This window comes from Pleurodeles waltl, chromosome 1_1, assembly GCF_031143425.1.
Source record: "Pleurodeles waltl isolate 20211129_DDA chromosome 1_1, aPleWal1.hap1.20221129, whole genome shotgun sequence".
Lineage (NCBI taxonomy): Eukaryota > Metazoa > Chordata > Amphibia > Caudata > Salamandridae > Pleurodeles > Pleurodeles waltl.
Window position 1 is genome coordinate 3,378,092 of NC_090436.1, and position 21,943 is coordinate 3,400,034.

At 49.2% G+C, this 21,943-nt stretch overlaps 1 protein-coding gene across 1 annotated transcript in view; it reads right to left on the reverse strand.

Annotated features, from left to right (window-relative positions):
* The window catches only part of M1AP (meiosis 1 associated protein), a 232,950-nt gene that overhangs the window by 51,595 nt on the left and 159,412 nt on the right, over positions 1–21,943 (reverse strand). The window contains exon 8 of the mRNA XM_069202732.1: positions 1,627–1,788. Within this exon, the coding sequence (XP_069058833.1) occupies positions 1,627–1,788 (162 nt within the window). The remainder of the gene's footprint in view (positions 1–1,626; positions 1,789–21,943) is intronic.

The following is a 21,943-nucleotide window of genomic DNA, read 5'->3' on the forward strand; positions in this document are numbered from 1 at the left end:
ATAGAGGGCATTGCCGTAGTCCAGTTTGCTGCTTACGAGGGCTTGGGTGACTGTTCTTTTGGTTTCGGAGGGGATCCATTTGTAGATCTTTCAGAGCATGAGGAGGGTGTTGAAGCAGGAGGAGGAGATGGCATTGACTTGCTGGGTCTTAGATAGTGAGGTGTCCAAGATGAATCCTAGGTTGCATGCGTGGTCAGTGGGAGTCGGAGTGGTTCCGAGAGTAGCAGGCCACTAGGAGTCATCCCATGCGGAGGGGGTAGAGCTGAAGATGAGGACTTCTGGGAAAATACTTATGGTCACGGGTACTTTCCAAGACATTGTTCCTTAGGTGAGCACAGGGGTCTCATCGTGTCAGGTTTGGAAGTACAGACACCTGTTGTTACTATCGGCTGTCTCAGCTAATTACCATCAATGATTGGATCTTTGGAGAGAGAGATGACATCCTTCCAGCTGGAGGTTGATCTCCCCACGAGTTTGATCTGGCGGTGTTGCTATACAGCTCCACCATGCTGCACAGATGACCTCCTATGACTAAGGGCCTCATTTAGATCTACGCAGAGGGGAATACTCTGTCACAGACGGGACGGATGTCCCGTCCACCGTATTGCGATCTCATTATAGCCTATGGGGATCGAAATACAGCATTTGTGCCAGAGTATCCCCTTGGCCAATACCTGAACCAGGCCCTAAATCTTCAGTCACTTGTTGGCAAAAGGCCCTTAAACACCTTAAATGGTACAAATCCCTGACTGGTGAGACTCGTGGGTGGCACGACACGTGTCTGGCACAGGTTACCGATCTCTGGAGATTCAGAGTCCGGGACTTGATAGGGATGTCAAAGGTAGGATACATTTGGGGCAAACACCATATGAAGCCATCCAAGCAGTTGAAAATACTTTTTACATAAATCAGAACTTTGGTGAAAGGGAAAGTAACACAGTATGGACTACCCCAGATGGTACCTTTGTCCACATGATATGGGAATGCCCATTGGTGGCACTCTACTGGCACCAGGGGCGCACCACATTGGCAATGGTAGGTGTTGAGCCTAAACAGGCAATCCCTGGACTATAGAAGGGGGATTAGGGGTCACTCATGGGTCCTGCACTCTTGTTGAAATGAGGTTCATGGTGGAAAGAGAGAAGCTGCATGTTACTGGACGTGACGCAACCCACCATATGTTCCGTGCCCCCAGGGCGTGGACTACTGGGCAAAGGCAGAAGAGATAGCACACTGGGCCAGAGGCTGTGAGGAAATAGGAGAACATCTGGGGACAATGCTCGTGACACCTTCACAGAGTATTACAGAGCATTTAAGAGTTTATACATAAAAAGGGAGGTGTTGAAAAAGTAAAGTAAAAAATAAGCAAGGAGATGAGAGATGCAGGGAATATGAGGAGAAAATGGAAAATAGAAAGAAGAGGAAGAAAGTAGAAATAAAAGAAGGAAACAAAGAAATTACAGGAAAGTGACAATGGAAATGGGTGAAGGAAGAAGATGAGAGAAAAATGGAAACAAGAGGGAAAGGAAAGAAGCAAAGAAAAGAAAAGAAATGAGGGAAATAAAGAGAGGACAGAAAGAAAGCAGAGGTGCAAAAGAAACCAGGGCATGTGAGCTGTATTTTTACTTGTCTGGGATGGGGACGCTGCTCTCGCAGCACACCCTGCGCTGATCCTTGCTGGCGGCCCGGTGCAGCTCTGGCGAGGAGGCTTCGCAGCTGCTTGTACAGGTCGCTTTGCATCTGCAGAGGGTTGTACGTTTGGTCCACTTCCAGGCTGTGGAGAATACTCTGGAGGTAAGAGAAGAGGATGGCTGGTTAGGAATCTGTCTTCACTAGAGGTTCTTCTGCAGGGCAGGACATTCCTGGAACATAAGCAGAGTCTACCAAGACCATCAACGCACACCTAAACATCACACCACTGCCCGCACCTTAGACTATCAGAGGCAGCTCCTGGAGGTCTAACAGAGGACATTCATACTCCTGCCCACACCTCTGGCTATCAGAGACAGCTCCTGGAGGTCTAACAGAGGACAGTCATACTCCTGCCCACACCTCAGACTATCAAAGGCAGCTCCTGGAGGACACTCATACTCCTTCCTATAGGAAAGTAGCCTCTTTCTATTCTTGTTACCCCCACTTTTGGCCTGTTTGTGAGTGTATGTCAGGGTGTTTTCACTGTCTCACTGGGATCCTGCCAGCCAGGGCCCAGTGCTCATAGTGAAAACCCTATGTTGTCAGTATGTTTGTTATGTGTCACTGGGATCCTGCTAGCCAGGACCCCAGTGCTCATAAGTCTGTGGCCTATATATGTTCCCTGTTTGGTGCCTAACTGTCTCACTGAGGCTCTGTTAACCAGAACCTCAGTGGTTATGCTCTCTCTGCTTTCCAAATTTGTCACTAACAGGCTAGTGACTAAATTTACCAATTCACATTGGCATACTGGTACACCCATATAATTCCCTAGTATATGGTACTGAGGTACCCAGGGTATTGGGGTTCCAGGACATCCCTATGGGCTGCAGCATTTCTTTTGCCACCCATAGGGAGCTCTGACAATTCTTACACAGGCCTGCCACTGCAGCCTGCGTGAAATAACGTCCACATTATTTCACAGCCATTTACCACTGCACCTAAGTAACTTATAAGTCACCTATATGTCTAACCTTCATCTGGTGAAGGTTGGGTGCAAAGTTACTTAGTGTGTGGGCACCCTGGCACTAGCCAAGGTGCCCCCACATCGTTCAGGGCAAATTCCCTGGACTTTGTGAGTGCGGGGACACCATTACACACGTGCACTGTACATAGGTCACTACCTATGTACAGCGTCACAATGGTAACTCTGAACATGGCCATGTAACATGCCTAAGATCATGGAATTGTCCCCCCAATGCCATTCTGGCATTGGGGGGACAATTCCATGATCCCCGGGTCTCTAGCACAGAACCTGAGTACTGCCAAACTTCCTTTCCGGGGTCTCCACTGCAGCTGCTGCTGCTGCCAACCCCTCAGACAGGTTTCTGCCCTCCTGGGGTCCAGGCAGCCCTGGCCCAGGAAGGCAGAACAAAGGATTTCCTCTGAGAGAGGGTGTTACACCCTCTCCCTTTGGAAATAGGTGTGAAGGGCTGGGGAGGAGTAGCCTCCCCCAGACTCTGGAAATGCTTTGATGGGCACAGATGCTGCCCATCTCTGCATAAGCCAGTCTACACCGGTTCAGGGATCCCCCAGCCCTGCTCTGGCGCGAAACTGGACAAAGGAAAGGGGAGTGACCACCCCCCTGACCAGTACCTCCCAGGGGAGGTGCCCAGAGCTCCTCCAGTGTGTCCCAGACCTCTGCCATCTTGTATTCAGAGGTGCTGGGGCACACTGGACTGCTCTGAGTGGCCAGTGCCAGCAGGTGACGTCAGAGCCCCCTCCTGATAGGTGCTTACCTCTTTCAGTAGCCAAGCCTCCTTTCTTAGTAGCCAAACCTCCTTTTCTGGCTATTTATGTTCTCTCCTCTGGGCTATTCCTCAGATAACGAATGGAAGAGCTCACCAGAGTTCCTCTGCACTTCCCTCTTCGACTTCTGCCAAGGATCGACAGCTGACTGCTCCAGGACGCCTGCAAAACCGCAACAAAGTAGCAAGACGACTACCAGCAACATTGTAGCACCTCATCCTGCCGGCTTTCTCGACTGTTTCCTGGTGGTGCATGCTCTTGAGGACTGTCTGCCTTCACCCTGCACTTGAAGCCAAGAAGAAATCTCCTGTGGGTCGAAGGAATCTTCCCCCTGCCAAAGCAGCCACCAAACTTCTGCATCACCGGTCCTCTGGGTCCCCTCTCATCCTGACGAGCGTGGTCCCTGCAACACAGGAGCTGGGTCCAAGTGTCTCCCACAGTCCAGTGGCCCTTCTGTCCAAGAGCAGAGACAGAGCATAAACACTGAGATTCTGGTTAGCAGAGCCTCAGTGAGACAGTTAGGCACCACACAGGGAACACGTATAGGCCACAAACTTATGAACACTGGGGTCCTGGCTAGCAGGATCCCAGTGACACATATCAAACACACTGACAACATAGGGTTTTCACTATGAGCACTGGGCCCTGGCTAGCAGGATCCCAGTGAGATAGTAAAAACACCCTGACATATACTCACAAACAGGCCAAAAGTGGGGGTAACAAGGTGTTAGAAATGGGGTCTTTGGTTGACAGTCAGGTTACCCCCTGTTCAAGCAAGGACCGTCACTCTAGTCAGGATAAAAGAGAATCACCCTCAGCTAACCCCTGCTTACCCCCTTGGTAGCTTGGCAGAGCAGTAGGCTTAACTTCAGAGTGCTAGGTGTAAAGTATTTGTACCAACACACACAGTAACTTAATGAAAACATTAAAAAATGACACAACACAGGTTTAGAAAAATAGGAAATATTTATCTAAACAAAACAAGACCAAAACGACAAAAATCCACCATACACAAGTCAAGTTATCAATTAAAAATCAAAAAGAGTCTATAAGTAGTTTTAAAAACACACTAGCGCTGCTAGAGTGAAAATGTACCTGGTGCGTGTCAAAAATAACCCGCACAGGCGGGTGTGCAAAAAAAATAACTCCGCACTGCGGTACGCGAGTCGAAAATTCAGCCGCACGATGATCTGAAAATCCTACAGCGCAGGTTGTGACCTCCCAGCCTCCATCAGCGATGCTGCGCGTAGTTTCTCCTGCTCCGTGCGTCGATTCTTCGGTCGCGTTTCCTGCGAGCGTCATTTCTCAGCTGCGGAGCCGGCGGCGCGTCGTTTTTCTCAGCCTCAAATCGGATTTGCGTCAATCTTTTCCCCGCACGGCGCTGTGTGCATGGATTTTCTTGTCGTTAGGGTGCCAGCTTCTCCTTTCAGGGTCCCAGGAACTGGATGGGCACCACAGGGCAGAGTAGGAGTCTCTCCAGAGACTCCAGGTGCTGGCAGAGGGAAGTCTTTGGTGTCCCTGAGACTTCAAAAAAAAGGAGGCAAGCTCTAGATCAAGCCCTTGGAGATTTCTTCTCATGATGGAAGGCACACAAAGTCCTGTCTTTGCCCTCTTACTCTGGCAGAAGCAGCAACTGCAGGATAGCTCCACAAAGCACAGTCACAGGCAGGGGAGCTCTTCTTCCTCAGCTATTCAGCTCTTCTCCAGGCAGAGGTTCCTCTTGGTTCCAGAAGTGTTTCTAGAGTCTGTGGTTTTGGGTGCCCTTTTTATGCCCAATTTCTCCTTTGAAGTAGGCCTACTTCAAAGTAAAGTCTCTTTGGAATGTGAAATTCTGCCTTGCCCAGGCCAGGCCCTAGACACTCACCAGGGGGTTGGAGACTGCATTGTGTGAGGGCAGGCACAACCCTTTCAGGTGTAAGTGACCACTCCTCCCCTCCCTCCTAGCACAGATGGCTCATCAGGATATGCAGTCTACACCCCAGCTCCCTTTGTGTCACTGTCTAAAGAGGTGCAAAACAGCCCAACTGTCGAACTGACCCAGACAGGGAATCCACAAACAGGCAGAGTCACAGAAATGGTATAAGCAAGAAAATGCTCACTTTCTAAAAGTGGCATTTTCAAACACACAATCTTAAAATCAACTTTACTAAAAGATGTATTTTTAAATTGTGAGCTCAGAGACCCCAAACTCCACATGTCCATCCGCTCCCAAAGGGAATCTACACTTTAATCAAAGGTAGCCCCCATGTTAACCTATGAGAGGGACAGGCCTTGCAATATTTCACTGTCAGGACATATAAAACACATTACTATGGGGGTTATTCCGCCGCCCGCCGGGCGGAAACCGCCCAAACACCGCGGCGGTGATTCCAACTTTCCCGCTGGGCCGGTGGGCGATCTCAAGAAGATCACCCGCCGGCCCAGCGGGAAAGCCCCTGCAAAGAGGAAGCTGGCTCCGAATGGAGCCGGCGGATTTGCAGGGGTGCGACGGGTGCAGTGCACCCGTCGCGATTTTCAGTGTCTGCAAAGCAGACACTGAAAATCATTATGGGGCCCTGTTAGGGGGCCCCTGCACTGCCCATGCCAATGGCATGGGCAGTGCAGGGGCCCCCAGGGGCCCCACGACACCCGTTCCCGCCATCCTGTTCCTGGCGGTAAAAACCACCAGGAACAGGATGGCGGGAAGGGGGTCGGAATCCCCATGGCGGAGCTGCAAGCAGCGCCGCCATGGAGGATTCCCTGGGCCAGGGGTAAACCGGCGGGAAACCGCCGGTTCCCTTTTTCTCACCGCGGCTTTACCACCGCGGTCAGAATAACCCAGGAAGCACCGCCAGCCTGTTGGCGGTGCTTCCGCTGCCCTCTGCGCTGGCGGTTTCAAACCGCCAGGGTCAGAATGAGGGCCTATATGTCCTACCTTAACCATACACTGCACCCTGCCCTTGGGGCTACCTAGGACCTACCTTAGGGGTGTCTGACATGTAAAAAAAGGGAAGGTTTAGGCCTGGCAAGTGGATACACTTGCCAAGTCGAATTTACAGTTAAAACTGCACACACACACAGACACTGCAGTGGCAGGTCTGAGACATGGTTACAGAGCTACTTATGGGGGTGGCACAACCAGTGCTGCAGGCCCACTAGTAGCATGTGATTTACAGGCCCTGGGCACCCCTAGCGCACTGTACTAGGGACTTACTAATAAATCAAATATGGCAATCATGGATAAGCCAATTACATACAGATTTTGTAAAGGAGCACTTGCACTTTAGCACTGGTTAGCAGTGGTAAAGTGCCCAGAGCAACAAAAACAGTAAAATCAGAGTCCAGCACACATCAACAACCTGGGGAACAGAGGCAAAAAGTTTAGGGAGCCCATGCCAAGGATGAAAAGTCTAACACAAGGCAAGAAAGAGGCTACCTTCCTACACAACCCCCCCCCCCACCAAACGAAGGACAATAAGGCTAACCTTGGCCAGTTGAGTCTTTATTGTATAAGTGGTGATAAGTGGAGAGTAGCTCTGCAGTAGCTTGGTTACTCCCTTTATCATCCACTAAATGGTTACTTCCCTGTGGGGATGTAAACCACCCTGTTTGAAGTTTTTTAGCTAGCCAACAATGTGAAGATATATTTTCAGAGTTCCTATTAGTAAGTTTTAGTTTAGAACAGTGGGAATTGTCCACTGGACCTATATCAAATGATGAGAATGCCAGACAGGGATGCTGTCTCAGTAAAGCCATAGCTGGGCAAAAAATTTGTCCATATGGCTGGAAGAGAGAACAGGGATGCTGTTTCTCTTGAGTTGGAGCAGGGCAGGGATGCTGTCCTATGAGCTCCACACTAGGGCAGGGATGCTGTCCTAAGTGTTGTGAGGCAGTGCAGGGTTGCTGCACTAAAGTTTCTCTGGGAGGGTTGGAGGGATGCTCCATGTTAACTAAAATGGTGCCCTTTTCCTCACCAGAGAGGTACTTCCACCTCAGGGAGTACAGTTGTGCCAGCTGATGGTTCCCTTGGTACAGGTGCCACCCCAGGAGAGGTTTCTCCCACCACAGGAATGGTATCCTGAATGGCAGGGTGGGTAGGGGATACTGTGATATCCTTTTTACCTGTTGTTGGAGAAGGATCCTGAGTTTTCAGGCCTTTTTCTCTCCTTTGCTTTTTGATTTCAGCTGAGATGAGAGGAAGCAATCCTTCAGGGATACCCAGCATGGCTGCATGGGTATTAAACTCTACCTCAGCCCAACCTGAGGCCTCTAGGTCATTACCTAGGTGACAGTCCACAGCTAAGCTAGGTGATACTACCACCTGCTTAGGGCCATTAACTCCACCCCAACTAAACTAAATTATAGCTAAGGGAAGAAACTTAGTGGAGTTATGGACATCAATAATCTTGTACTGTTGTCCAATGATGTATTGTTCAGGAGACACTAGGTTTTCAGTCACCAAAGAGATACTGGCACCTGTGTCCCTGTAGGCCTGAGCCTCAACACCATTTATTGAAACTGTCTGCCTGTACTTATCCATGGTAAGGAGACACACAGCCAATGTGGCAAGGCCAATGCCACTAGGTGTGACAGAAACTGTCTTGGGACTGACTACCCCAGTTTCTATGATGGACCCATAAGTGAACCCAACTACACCCTTTGCTTGACTGTTGCCAGCAGTCCCACCACTATTACCACTACTGCTAGGGGCACTAGAGTTTGATGTATTAGTGGTGGTAGGCTCAGGGGGTTTACCTGGACAGGACTTATCCCTGGCCTATGGCCTTTATTTTTACACACAAAGCACCAAGGCTTTTTAATGTGTGTGGGTTGTGAAGAAGAGGAAGAATTTGTTTTATCCCCACCCCCTGAAGAGTGTTTAAGATTTGAAGAAGGATCTTTGGTTTTACCCTTATCCCCATGCTTATCTTGAGATTTCTCACCATCTTTCTTCTTGCCATCCTTGTCACCCCCAGTATGAACTTTTCTGTTCACTCTTGTTCTGACCCATTTGTCTGCCTTCTTTCCCAATTCTTGGGGAGAGGTCAGATCTGAGTCTACCAAGTACTGGTGCAACAAATCAGACACACAATTGTTAAGAATATGCTCTCTCAGGATCAGATTATACAGGCTTTCATAGTCAGATACCTTACTGCCATGTAACCACCCTTCCAAGGCCTTCACTGAACAGTCAACACAATCTGTCCAGTCTTGAGAGGACTCTTTTCTGGTGTCTTTGAACTTAATCCTGTATTTTTCAGTGGTTAAGCCAAATCCATCCAAGAGTGCATCCTTCAAAACTTTGTAGCTATTGGCATCACTTTCTCTGACAGTAAGGAGCCTATCCCTACCCTTTCCAGTGAAAGATAGCCACAAGATAGCAGCCCACTGCCTTTGAGGGACCAACTGTACCATACAGGCCCTCTCAAGTGCAGCAAACCACTTGTTAATGTCATCCCCCTCATTGTAAGGGGGGACTATCTTATGCAGGTTTCTAGAATCTTGCTCTCTCACAGGATTACTATCTGAAACACTGCTGCTGCCACCATGGGGAACTAACCCCCAATCTCTGTCTTGCCCTCTCTATATCCAGGGATTCCCTGGCTAAGGCCAGCTGCTGCTGTTTAAGCTTCAGTCTGGTCTCTTCCAACCTCAGACTTCTGAGTTCCCTTTTGTAGGAAAGTACCATCTTGCCTAGCATGTTACCCCCATATTTCACTGTATATATGTTGTTTTAGTGTATGTGTCACTGGGACCCTGCCGGCCAGGGCCCCAGTGCTCATAAGTGTGCCCTGTATGTGTTTCCTGTGTGATGACTAACTGTCTCACTGAGGCTCTGCTAACCAGAACCTCAGTAGTTATGCTCTCTCTTCTTTCTAAATTGTCACTAACAGGCTAGTGACCAATTTCACCAATTTACATTGGCTTACTGGAACACCCTTATAATTCCCTAGTATATGGTACTGAGGTACCCAGGGTATTGGGGTTCCAGGAGATCCCTATGGGCTGCAGCATTTCTTTTGCCACCCATAGGGAGCTCTGACAATTCTTACACAGGCCTGCCAGTGCAGCATGAGTGAAATAACGTCCACGTTATTTCACAGCCATTTACCACTGCACTTAAGTAACTTATAAGTCACCTATATGTCTAACCTTCACATTGTGAAGGTTGGGTGCAAAGTTACTTAGTGTGAGGGCACCCTGGCACTAGCCAAGGTGCCCCCACATCGATCAGGGCAAATTCCCCGGACTTTGTGAGTGCGGGGACACCATTACACGCGTGCACTGTACATAGGTCTCTACCTATGTACAGCGTCACAATGGTAACTCAGAACATGGCCATGTAATATGTCTAGGATCATGGAATTGTCACCCCAATGCCATTGCATTGGGGGGACAATTCCATGATCCCCGGGTCTCTAGCACAGAACCCGGGTACTGCCAAACTGCCTTTCCCGGGGTTTCACTGCAGCTGCTGCTGCTGCCAACCCCTCAGACAGGTTTCTGCCCTCCTGGGGTCCAGCCAGGCCTGGCCCAGGAGGGCAGCACAAAGGACTTCCTCAGAGAGAGGGTGTTACACCCTCTCCCTTTGGAAATAGGTGTCAGGGCTGGGAGGAGTAGCCTCCCCCAGCCTCTGGAAATGCTTTGATGGGCACAGATGGTGCCCATCTCTGCATAAGCCAGTCTACACCGGTTCAGGGATCCCCCAGCCCTGCTCTGGCGCGAAACTGGACAAAGGAAAGGGGAGTGACCACTCCCCTGACCTGCACCTCCCAGGGGAGGTGCCCAGAGCTCCTCCAGCGTGCCCCAGACCTCTGCCATCTTGGATTCAGAGGTGCTGCTGGCACACTGGACTGCTCTGAGTGGCCAGGGCCAGCAGGTGACATCAGAGACTCCTTCTGATAGGCTCTTACCTGTGTTACTAACCTATCCTCCTTCCTAGGTAGCCAAACCTTATTTTCTGGCTATTTAGGGTTTCTGCTTTGGGGAATTCTTCGGATACCGAATGCACGAGCTCACCAGAGTTCCTCTGCACTTCTCTCTTCACCTTCTGGCAAAGGATCGACCGCTGACTGCTCAGGACACCTGCAAAACCGCAACAAAGTAGCAAAGACGACTACTGCAACCTTGTATCGCTTCATCCTGCCGGCTTTCTCGCCTGTTTCCTGGTGGTGCCTGCTCTGGAGGTAGCCTGCCTCCTTCTTGCACCAGGAGCTCTGAAGAAATCTCCTGTGGTTCGACGGAATCTTCCCCCTGCAACCGCAGGCAACAAAAGACTGCATCACCGGTCCTCTGGGTCCCCTCTCAGCACGACAAGTGTGGTCCCTGGAACTCAGCAACTCTGTCCAAGTGACTCCCACAGTCCAGTGACTCTTCAGTCCAAGTTTGGTGGAGGTAAGTCCTTGCCTCCCCACACTAGACTACATTGCTGGGTACCGCGTGATTTGCAGCTGCTCCGGCTCCTGTGCACTCTTCCAGGATTTCCTTTGTGCACAGCCAAGCCTGGGTCCCCGACACTCTAACCTGCAGTGCACAACCTTCTGAGTTGTCCTCCGCCGTCGTGGGACTCCCTTTTCTGACTTCGGGTGGACTCCGGGTCACTCCTCTTCCAAGTGCCTGTTCCGGTACTTCTGCAGGTGCTGCCTGCTTCTGTGAGGGCTCCCTGACTTGCTGGGCGCCCCCTCTGTCTACTCATCCAAGTGGCGACATCCTGGTCCCACCTGGGCCACAGCAGCATCCAAAAACCCTAACCGCGACCCTTGCAGCTAGCAAGGCTTGTTTGCGGTCTTTCTGCGTGGGAACACCTCTGCAAGCTTCTTCACGACGTGGGACATCCATCCTCCAAAGGGGAAGTTCCTAGCCCTCTTCGTTCTTGCAGAATCCACAGCTTCTACCATCCGGTGGCAGCTTCTTTGCACCCTCAGCTGGCATTTCCTGGGCATCTGCCCTCTCTCGACATTGTCGCGACTCTTGGACTTGGTCCCCTTGTTTCACAGGTACTCAGGTCCGGAAATCCACTGTTGTTGCATTGCTGGTGTTGGTCTTCCTTGCAGAATTCCCCTATCACGACTTCTGTGCTCTCTGGGGGTTATAGGTGCACTTTACACCTACTTTTCAGGGTCTTGGGGTGGGCTATTTTTCTAACCCTCACTGTTTTCTTACAGTCCCAGTGACCCTCTACAAGCTCACATAGGTTTGGGGTCCATTCGTGGTTCGCATTCCACTTTTGGAGTATATGGTTTGTGTTGCCCCTATACCTATGTGTTCCTATTGCAATCTACTTTTACTTTACATTGCTTGCATTACTTCCTTTTGCTATTACTGCATAATTTTTGGTATTGTGTACATATATCTTGTGTATATTTGGCATCCTCATACTGAGGGTACTCACTGAGATACTTTTGGCATATTGTCATAAAAATAAAGTACCTTTATTTTTAGTATATCTGTCTATTCTGTTTTCTTATGATATTGTGCATATGACACCAGTGGTATAGTAGGAGCTTTGCATGTCTCCTAGTTCAGCATAAGCTGCTCTGCTATAGCTACCTTCTATCAGCCTAAGCTGCTAGAAACACCTCTTCAACACTAATAAGGGATAACTGGACCTGGTACAGAGTGTAAGTACCCCTTGGTACCCACTACAAGCCAGGCCAGCCTCCTACACCTTTCCATTAAGTTATCCTCAGGGTGGGAGGCTTGGGAATGTTTGGACACAGAGGAGATTTGGGAATTGGCAGAGACAGACCTGTCCCTAACTGTCTGAATCCTAGTAACCTGGCCTCCAGGAGTGAAAGATGCCCTACTAATGTGTGACCCTCTAACACTACCAGTGTCACTAGGTGGTTTGCTAGGGGGCAGGACTTTGTAAGAACCCTCCCCAGCTTCTTCAGGGAATTCATCTGAGTCTGACTGGGAAGCCTCCCCTTTTTCCACTCTCCTGAGATGGGCCAGACTGGTTCTGGTCATCCTGTAAGAGCAGGTTAAAGAGAAACTCTTGTTGGATTCTTACCTATGCTAAACCTCTATCCAGGCAGAGACCCCTCAAACTTTTATAGTTTAAACTTTCATAAGTTGCATGAACAGTTTTGGGAGTTGGCTCTACTGAAGACACGATAGAAAAGGTTTAAGGAAAGTGCAGTGAGAGAAAAAGTTTGTAGAACTTTAGAAAGCACAGAGGCAAACGTTTTCAAACTTTTGGAAAACTTTTAGAAGTTTTCAAAACTTTTCAGAAACTCAGTTAAAAGTTTTAGAGTAAAAAAGTAAACTGTTTTGGTTCAATGTACATATACTGAACTATTTGGTATATGATTTTCTTATGAAAAGCACCAAATCACAAAGTGGTAAAGCAGTTACAAGTACTTATCTCACTGCTGCACCACCAATGTAGCAGGCTGGCCTGGCGTACAGTGTGGTACTTACACCCTGTGCCAGGTCCAGTTATCCCTCATTAGTAGAATAGAGTTGTTTCTAGCAGCTTAGGCTGATAGAAGGTAGCTATGGCAAAGCAGCTTAGGCTGAACTAGGAGACATGCAAAGCTCCTACTATACCACTTATATCATATAGCACAACATCATAAGAAAACACAATACTCAGAGTTACTAAAAATAAAGGTACTTTATTTTAGTGACAATATGCCAAAAGTATCTCAGAGGATACCCTCACTTAGGAGGTAGGTAATATACACAGATTATATGTACAGAAACACAAAACAGGTAAGTAACAGTTAGAAAAGTAGGTCAAACAATGTAGAATCACCATAGGATACAATATGGAACATAGGTCTAGGGGCAACACAAACCATATACTCCAAAAGTGGAGAGCGAATCACGAATGGACCCCAGGCCTATGGGAGATTGTAGAGGGTCGCTGGGACTGTAAGAAAACAGTAAGGGTGTCCACAATACCCCAAGACCGTAGAAAGTAGGAGTAAAGTTACCCTACTATCCCAGAAAGACACAATAGTTGTGATAGGGGATTCTGCAAAAACCACAAGCACCAGCAAAACACTGAAGACGGATTCCTGGACCTGAGGACCTGAAAAGGAAGGGGACCAAGTCCAAGAGTCGCAATAGTGTCCAGGGGGGGCAGGAGCCCAGGAAACCCCAGATGAAGGTGCAAAAGGGCTGCCTCCGAGTGGAAGAAGCCGAAGATTCTGCAACAATGAAAAGGGCTAGGAACTTCTTCTTTGGAAGGAAGATGTCCCACGGAGTGTTGGATGTTGCAGAACTGTTTCCACGCAGAAATACTGCAAACAAGCCTTGCTAGCTGCAAGGGTCGTGGTAGACGTTTTTGGGTGCTGCTGGGGACCAGGATGTCGCCCCTTGGAGGAGGAGACAGAGGGGGCGCTCAGCAACTCAGAGAGCCCCCACAGAAGCAGGCAGCACCCGCAGAAGTACCGGAGCAGGCACTTGGAAGTTCTGTGAACTCAGAGTCACAAAAGGAGGGCCCCACGAGGTCGGAGTCCAACTCAGCGGGTTGAGCACTGCAGGACGGAGTGCTGGGGACCCAGGCTAGGCTGTGCACAGAGGAATCCTTGGAGAAGTGCACAGAAGCCGGAGCAGCTGCAAAACACCCAGTACACAGGTTTCCTGTCTGGCGTGGGAAGGCAAGGACTTACCTCCACCAAATTTGGACAGAAGGACCACTGGACTGTGGGAGACACTTGGACCCAGCTCCTGTGTTCCAGGGACCACGCTCATCAGGATGAGAGGGGACCCAGAGGACCGGTGATGCAGTCTTTTAGGGCCTGCGTTACAAGGGGGAAGATTCCGTCGACCCACAGGAGATTTCTTCGTGGCTTCCAGTGCAGGGTTGTAGGAGGCTGGCCTGGCTTATAGTGGATACCTTGTGGTACTTACACCCTGTGCCAGGTCCAGTTATCCCTTATTAGTAGAATAGAGGTGTTTCTAGCAGCTTAGGCTGATAGAAGGTAGCTATGGCAAAGCAGCTTAGGCTGAACTAGGAGACATGCAAAGCTCCTACTATACCACTTATATCATATAGCACAATATCATAAGAAAACACAATACTCAGAGTTACTACCCCAGAAAGACACAATAGTCGTGATAGGGGGATTCTGCAAGAACCACAAGCACCAGCAAAACACTGAAGACGGATTCCTGGACCTGAGGACCTGAAAAGGAAGGGGACCAAGTCCAAGAGTCGCAATAGTGTCCGGGGGGGCAGGAGCCCAGGAAACCCCGGATGAAGGTGCAAGAGGGCTGCCTCCAGGTGGAAGAAGCCGAAGATTCTGCAACAACTAAATGGGCTAGGAACTTGTCCTTTGGATGGAAGATGTCCCACAGCGTGCTGGATGTTGCAGAACTATTTCCACAAAAAAATACCGCAAACACGCCTTGCTAGCTGCAAGGGTTGCAGTAGAGGTTTTTGGGTGTTGCTGGGCACCAGGAAGGACCAGGATGTCGCCCCTTGGAGGAGGAGACAGAGGGGGCGCTCAGCAACTCAGAGAGCCCCCGTAGAAGCAGGCAGCACCCGCAGAAGTACCGGAGCAGGCACTTAGAAGATTTGTGAACAGGAGTCACAAAAGGAGGGCCCCACGACGTCGGAGTCCAACTCAGAGGGTTGATGTAAGGAAATGCCTCCTTGGCATGGTTACCCTCTGACTTTTTGCCTTGGCTGATGCCAAGTTATGATTTGAAAGTGTGCTGGGACCCTGCTAACCAGGCCCCAGCACCAGTGTTCTTTCCCTAAAACTGTACCTTTGTTTCCACAATTGGCACACCCTGGCATCCAGGTAAGTCCCTTGTAACTGGTACCCCTGGTACCAAGGGCCCTGATGCCAGGGAAGGTCTCTAAGGGCTGCAGCATGTCTTATGCCACCCTGGGGACCCCTCACTCAGCACAGACACACTGCTAGCCAGCTTGTGTGTGCTGGTGGGGAGAAAATGACTAAGTCGACATGGCACTCCCCTCAGGGTGCCATGCCAACCTCTCACTGCCTATAGGCATAGATAAGTCACCCCTCTAACAGGCCTTACAGCCCTAAGGCAGGGTGCACTATACCATAGGTGATTGCATAGGTGCATGAGCACTATGCCCCTACAGTGTCTAAACAAAACCTTAGACATTGTAAGTGCAGGGTAGCCATAAGAGTATATGGTCTGGGAGTCTGTCAAACACGAACTCCACAGCACCATAATGGCTACACTGAAAACTGGGAAGTTTGGTATCAAACTTCTCAGTAGAATAAATGCACACTGATGCCAGTGTACATTTTATTGGGAAATACACCCCAGAGGCATCTTAGAGATGCCCCCTGAAAACATACCCGACTTCCAGTGTGGGCTGACTAGTTTTGCCAGCCTGCCACACACCAGACATGTCGCTAGCCACATGGGGAGAGTGTCTTTGTCACTCTGTGGCTAGTAACAAAGCCTGTACTGGGTGGAGGTGCTTCTCACCTCCCCCTGCAGGAACTGTAACACCTGGCGGTGAGCCTCAAAGGCTCACCCCCTTTGTTACAGCGCCACAGGGCACTCCAGCTAGTGGAGATGCCCGCCCCCTCTGGCCACTTTTGGCGGCAAGGCCGGAGGAGATAATGAGAAAAACAAGGAGGAGTCACTGGCCAGTCAGGACAACCCCTAAGGTGTCCTGAGTTGAGGTGACTCTGACTTTTAGAAATCCTCCATCTTGCAGATGGAGAATTCCCCCAATAGGATTAGGGATGTGCCCCCCCTCCCCTCAGGGAGGAGGCACAAAGAGGGTGTAGCCATTGGCTACTGCCCTCCCAAATCTAAACACACCCCTAAATTCAGTATTTAGGTGCCCCCAGAACCGAGGAAGATAGATTCATGCAACCTAAAGAAGAAGAAGGACTGCTGACCTGAAGCCCTACAGTGAAGACGGAGACGACAACTGATTTGGCCCCAGCCCCACCGGCCTGTCTCCCTACTTCGACGAAAACTGCAACAGCGACGCATCCGACAGGGACCAGCGACCTCTGAAGCCTCAGATGACTGCCCTGGACTAAAGGACCAAGAAACTCCCGTGAGCAGCAGCCCTGCTCAAAACCAGCTACTTCTTTGCAACAAAGAAGCAACTTTCAAAGACTGCATGTTTCCCGCCGGAAGCGTGAGACTTCACACTCTGCACCCGACGCCCCCGGCTCGAGATCCAGAGAACCAACACTACAGGGAGGACTCCCTGGCGATTCCGAGCCCGTGAGTATCCAGAGTTGACTCCCCTGATCCCCCACAGAGACAACTGCAGAGGAAATCCAGAGGCTCCCCCTGACCGCGACGGCCTGCAACAAGGAACCCGACGCCTGGAACCAGCACTGCACCCGCAGCCCCCAGGACCTGAAGGAACCGAACTCCAGTGCAGGAGCGACCCCAGGCGACCCTCTGCCTAGCCCAGGTGGTGGCTACCCCGAGGAGCCCCCCCTGTGCCTGCCTGCATCGTTGAAGAGACCCCCGGGTCTCCCCATTGCTTTCTACACAAAACCCGACGCATGTTTGCACTCTGCACCCGGCCGCCCCTGTGCCGCTGAGGGTGTACTTTTTGTGCCTGCTTATGTCCCCCCTGGTGCCCTACAAAACACCCCTGGTATGCCCTCCGAGGATGCGGGTACTTACCTGCTGGCAGACTGGAACCGGGGCACCCCTGTTTCTATTGAAGCCTATGTGTTTTGGGCACCTCTTTGACGTCTGCACCTGACCGGCCCTGAGTTGCTGGTGTGGTAACTTCGGGGTTGCCTTGAACCCTTAATGGTGGGCTACCTTGGACCCAACTTTGAACCCTGTAAGTGTTTTACTTACCTCTGAACTTATCATTTACTTACCTCCCCCAGGAACTGTTGATTTTTGCAGTGTCCACTTTTAAAATAGCTTATTGCCATTTTTGTCAAAACTGTACATGCTATTGTGATTATTCAAAGTTCCTAGAATACCTGAGTGAAATACTTTTCATTTAAAGTATTACTTTTAAATCTTGAACCTGTGGTTCTTAAAATAAACTAAGAAAATATATTTTTCTATATAAAAACCTATTGGCCTGGAGTAAGTCTTTGAGTGTGTGTTCCTCATTTATTGCCTGTGTGTGTACAACAAATGCTTAGCACTACCCTCTGATAAGCCTACTGTTCGACCACACTACCACAAAATAGAGCCTTAGAATTATCTACTTTTGCCACTATCTTACCTCTAAGGGGAATCCTTAGACTCTGTGCACGCTATCTCTTACTTTGAAATAGTATATACAGAGCCAACTTCCTACAGCCCACTTACCCTTTCATTAAAAAAAGCCCTGGAATCCCCCTCCCCTTTCTTATAAGTTTGGCCCCAGGGGTGAGCTCCCCGGAGCATATAATGGCTTGGGAAGGGGGCCTTGCAGACTCTCTCTTTTTAAACGAAATAAATAAAAAATAAAAAAGGCCGTGAGAGATGGGGTCCCAGGGACATAATAAGGCTTGTGGGGGCGGGGGGAAATAGGACACTTGGCCTCTCCCCTTGAAAATACATAGAGCCCTGGGGGATGGGGTCCCCAGGGCCTAATGAGACTCGAGGAGGGGGGCACTTGGTATCCCTCCCATTTAAAAAACATAAGGCTTTGGTGGGTTGGGGGGGCAGGTAGGGCACTTGGCCTCTCTCGTTGAAAATACATAGAGCCCTGGGGGATGGGGTCCCCAGGACCTAATGAGGGTCAGGGAAGGGGGCATGAGGCCCCCCACCCCTTTATACCAGATATGGTGTGGGCGATGGGGTCCCCATGGCCTAATAAGGCTTTGGGGGAGGGGAATAGGGCACTTGGACTTTCCCGTTGAAAATACATAGGGGCATATTTATACTCCGTTTGCGCCAAATTTGCGTCGTTTTTTTCGACGCAAATTCGGCGCAAAACTAACGCCATATTTATACTTTGGTGTTAGACGCGTCTAGCGCCAAACTATGAGTAAAGAGCGTCATTTTTTTGCGTGAACGCCTTCCTTGCGTTAATGAGATGCAAGGTAGGCGTTCCCGTCCAAAAAACTGACTGCGACGCAAATGCGTCGTATTTATACTCCCGGGCAAAAATCACGCCCGGGAGTGGGCGGGCCAAAAAACCCCGCATTTGCGCCTCTTTTTAACGCCTGGGTCAGGGCAGGCGTTAAGGGACCTGTGGGCTCAAAATGAGCCCACAGCTGCCCTCCCATGCCCCCAGGGACCCCCCCTGCCACCCTTGCCCACCCCAGGAGGACACCCAAGGATGGAGGGACCCACCCCAGGGACATTCAGGTAAGTTCAGGTAAGTACAAAAAAAAAATATATATATTTTTTTTTTGGCATTGGGGGGCCTGATTTGTGCCCCCCTACATGCCACAATGCCCAATGACCATGCCCAGGGGACATAAGTCCCCTGGGCATGGCATTTGGGCAAGGGGGCATGACTCCTGTCTTTACTAAGACAGGAGTCATGTAAATGGCGTCTGGGCGTCGTTAAAAATGGCGCAAATCGGGTGGAGGCGATTTTTTTGCATCAACCTGACTTGCACCATTTTTAAGATGCCCTAACGCCATTTTTCCCTACGCCGGCGCTGCCTGGTGTACGTGGATGAAGCCCCAGGGCCTTATGACACTCTGTGAGGGGTGCAGCATGCCAGGCCTTGCGGTTAACCCCATGCCATGTGAGACAAAAGGCCGTGTGCAGCGTGAGGTTGGCTGACTAAAGGGGGATCGGCTCCCTCCAGGTGGGTTAGTCACAGGGCCTGACCGCAGGCCAGGTCCTGTGTCAACTCCCCGCTGTGCATGGCCGAAGCGTGGGGTTGGCTGCCTGTTGAGGGATTGATGCTCTGCGGCCAACAAACCGTCGCAAACGCAAAGGGTTGTGTTTAGGTACAGTAAACAATTGTAACTTTACGTTAAAAAAACTCTAGAAAGTCACAGAAAAAAACAAAGGTTAAAGTATTGTTATAGTTAGGTGTGATAAAAAGATCTGGTTTTCTTTAAAAGAAAACTTAGAAAGTGACTGAAAAAACTCAACGATTGAAATAACGGTATAGTTAGGTGACTATGTCAGTGAGACATTAACATTTTCAACTAAAAGAAAACTACAGAAATTCACCAGTTATAATTTGCAGAGCAGACTATAAACAGTGACCCCACCATGCACTGGTCACATATTACATCACTCGTGACATGTTCTAGGACACCATGTATGACGTCACAGATGACATCATCCGATGAGTGTGTTTGTTTTAGAGTTTGCATAGTGGCGGGTTGCTACCATATTACTTTTTTACAGCCAGTGTCCAGCTAATGGGTGTGTTTACAAAACGCATGTGCTCCTAATGCACCAAGGGTGTGTAGAGGTGTTGAACACGTTATAAATCTTTGTACTGGAGCAACTCTGTGTGCAGATGTCAGTTGGCGAGTTGTGTCCAGCTCTACACAACACACTGCAAAAACACTTTCCAACAGGGCAAAGATTCTATGTAGTAGATTTTAGGAATTGTAAGCAGCCTTGAGTTATTAGACAGAATGATAGCATGGCACTCTGTGCACCTGGTGTTAACCTCTGTACATAGGCTTGTTTTGCTTCAGAGTAAAGTCTTCACCACAGTATGAAGGTTGCACATAGTCTGATCTTTAGCACCTCCGCCTTTAGTTATTTTAAGTGAATAGTCGCTCTTTGGACAAGTCTTGCATCGAGTGCACACTGTGCTTGGTGTATTTCTCATGAGAGTTTCACTGTCTGCAGTGTGGTGCAGAGTAAAGTCTCTCCATAGAGTAAACACTGTTTACAGCACCCACTTTTCTACTCGTATGAACTTCATTTCTAATTGTAGGTTCAGCGACGGTCAGGGGTTTGATATGGGGAGCAGCTGTCTGTAGGAGGGCATTAGTTATGTAAACTGGCTTGAACATATAGAGAACTTGGTTTTCCCTTAACAGTTATATACAGATGTAACACTTTGTGCAGGATGGTGTAGGAGGCTGGTGCAGTGTGTGGTGGACACCTATGGTGTTACAACTTATACTGGGTCCAGGTATCCCTTATTAAATAGTGTTACAGTGTCCAGGTAGCCAGGGATCGCTAGTGGTGGCTGTGGTGAGCAGCCAAGACTTATCTAGGAGGTATGTGAGGCACTTCACCACCTCACGGAAAGTAACTGAAGTGTGGCACTTCCAGACTGCTCAGGGCACTCAATACCCAGCGTCTGCGCCACGATGAAGCCTCGCCGCAGTGCCCATCCTAGAACACTGCTATTTAAACTCTTACCACTTCGCATTACTTAAGGTACTTGAGGTAAGGCGTCTCTACAATTTTCCCTGCCGCCCTGTACTGGTGTAAATTAATCAAAGTGCTTATTCTAGGGCACTGCTAGTTTTTTATCATTACATTCCCCGGAGTGTTACCAGAATGACTTGCTCAAGACATACATGAAGGATTAGTGTTAAACTGATTACTGCTGCGCTCACCTGAAGCACTGTTTTTGAAACTGTAATGTCTTGGGATAGTACCAGATTGATTCACTCCAGGCGTACATGAAGGATTGTTACTAAATAGATTACTGTTGCTTTTGCCTACACGTAAGAGTATGAAGATACTCTTTTTCTATAACTTTGTGTGGAGTCCTTTTTGTGGCTCATGCAGAAGGGTCCCTGGGGGGATAAATTGCACAAATACTTTACATGCTGCCTCCTAGGTTTAGCCTGCCTGATCTGCACAAGCAACCAGAGGATGAGCACAGGTTAACCTAAGTTGTGTTTCTGACTCGCCCTGATTAGAGTGATTCTGCGTGGCTGAGGTAAGCACCCTAGCCAACCAGGAGCCCCAATTCTAACATGGGGTAAGAAGTACCAAAGCTGGTAAATTTGTAGGAGAGAGCACAATCACTGGGGTCCTCGTTAGCAGGATCCCAGAGAAACCGGTCTAAGCACACTGACAGCACGCAGAAAGTGGGGGTAACCATGCCAGATAGAGGGGACTTTCCTACAGATAAGTTACCCTATTACCTCTGGTTCAGAGTTAGCATGAGCTCAGCTACCCATGAAGTGTATGGCACGCATGTACAGGGTCCATCTTGCAAATGACGGAAGCTTGCTTTGCCGATGAGGGGTTGTATGTATGATAGCCGTGAAGACGCTTCATGTTATTCTGAGCTATTCTGCACTCACTTTCACACTTCTAATGCTATACCCGTTTATAGAGCAATGTGTACAAAAGAAGCTTAGATGAGGTCATCAGTGATGTCATAGCACATCATAAGTGATGTGATTTATGAGATCATTAGCAGGGGCACAAGTTACAGTTAGTGCTGCGAACTATAACTGGTGAATTTCTGTGATTTGTTTCAGTTCAAACCCTTAATCGTCACTGCCATAGTCACCTAACTATAAGATTACTTTACCCTCTGGTGTCTTTCAACGAATATGTGTGCACACACATTTATTTAAATATATTCTACCTACACAAATACCAAAAAAAACATAATCAGAATTTCCCACATAAAGTACAAGAATAAAAAATAAAAAAAACTTAGAATCCCAGCAACCAATGAAGTTAAACCTAAACAGTTAAGAA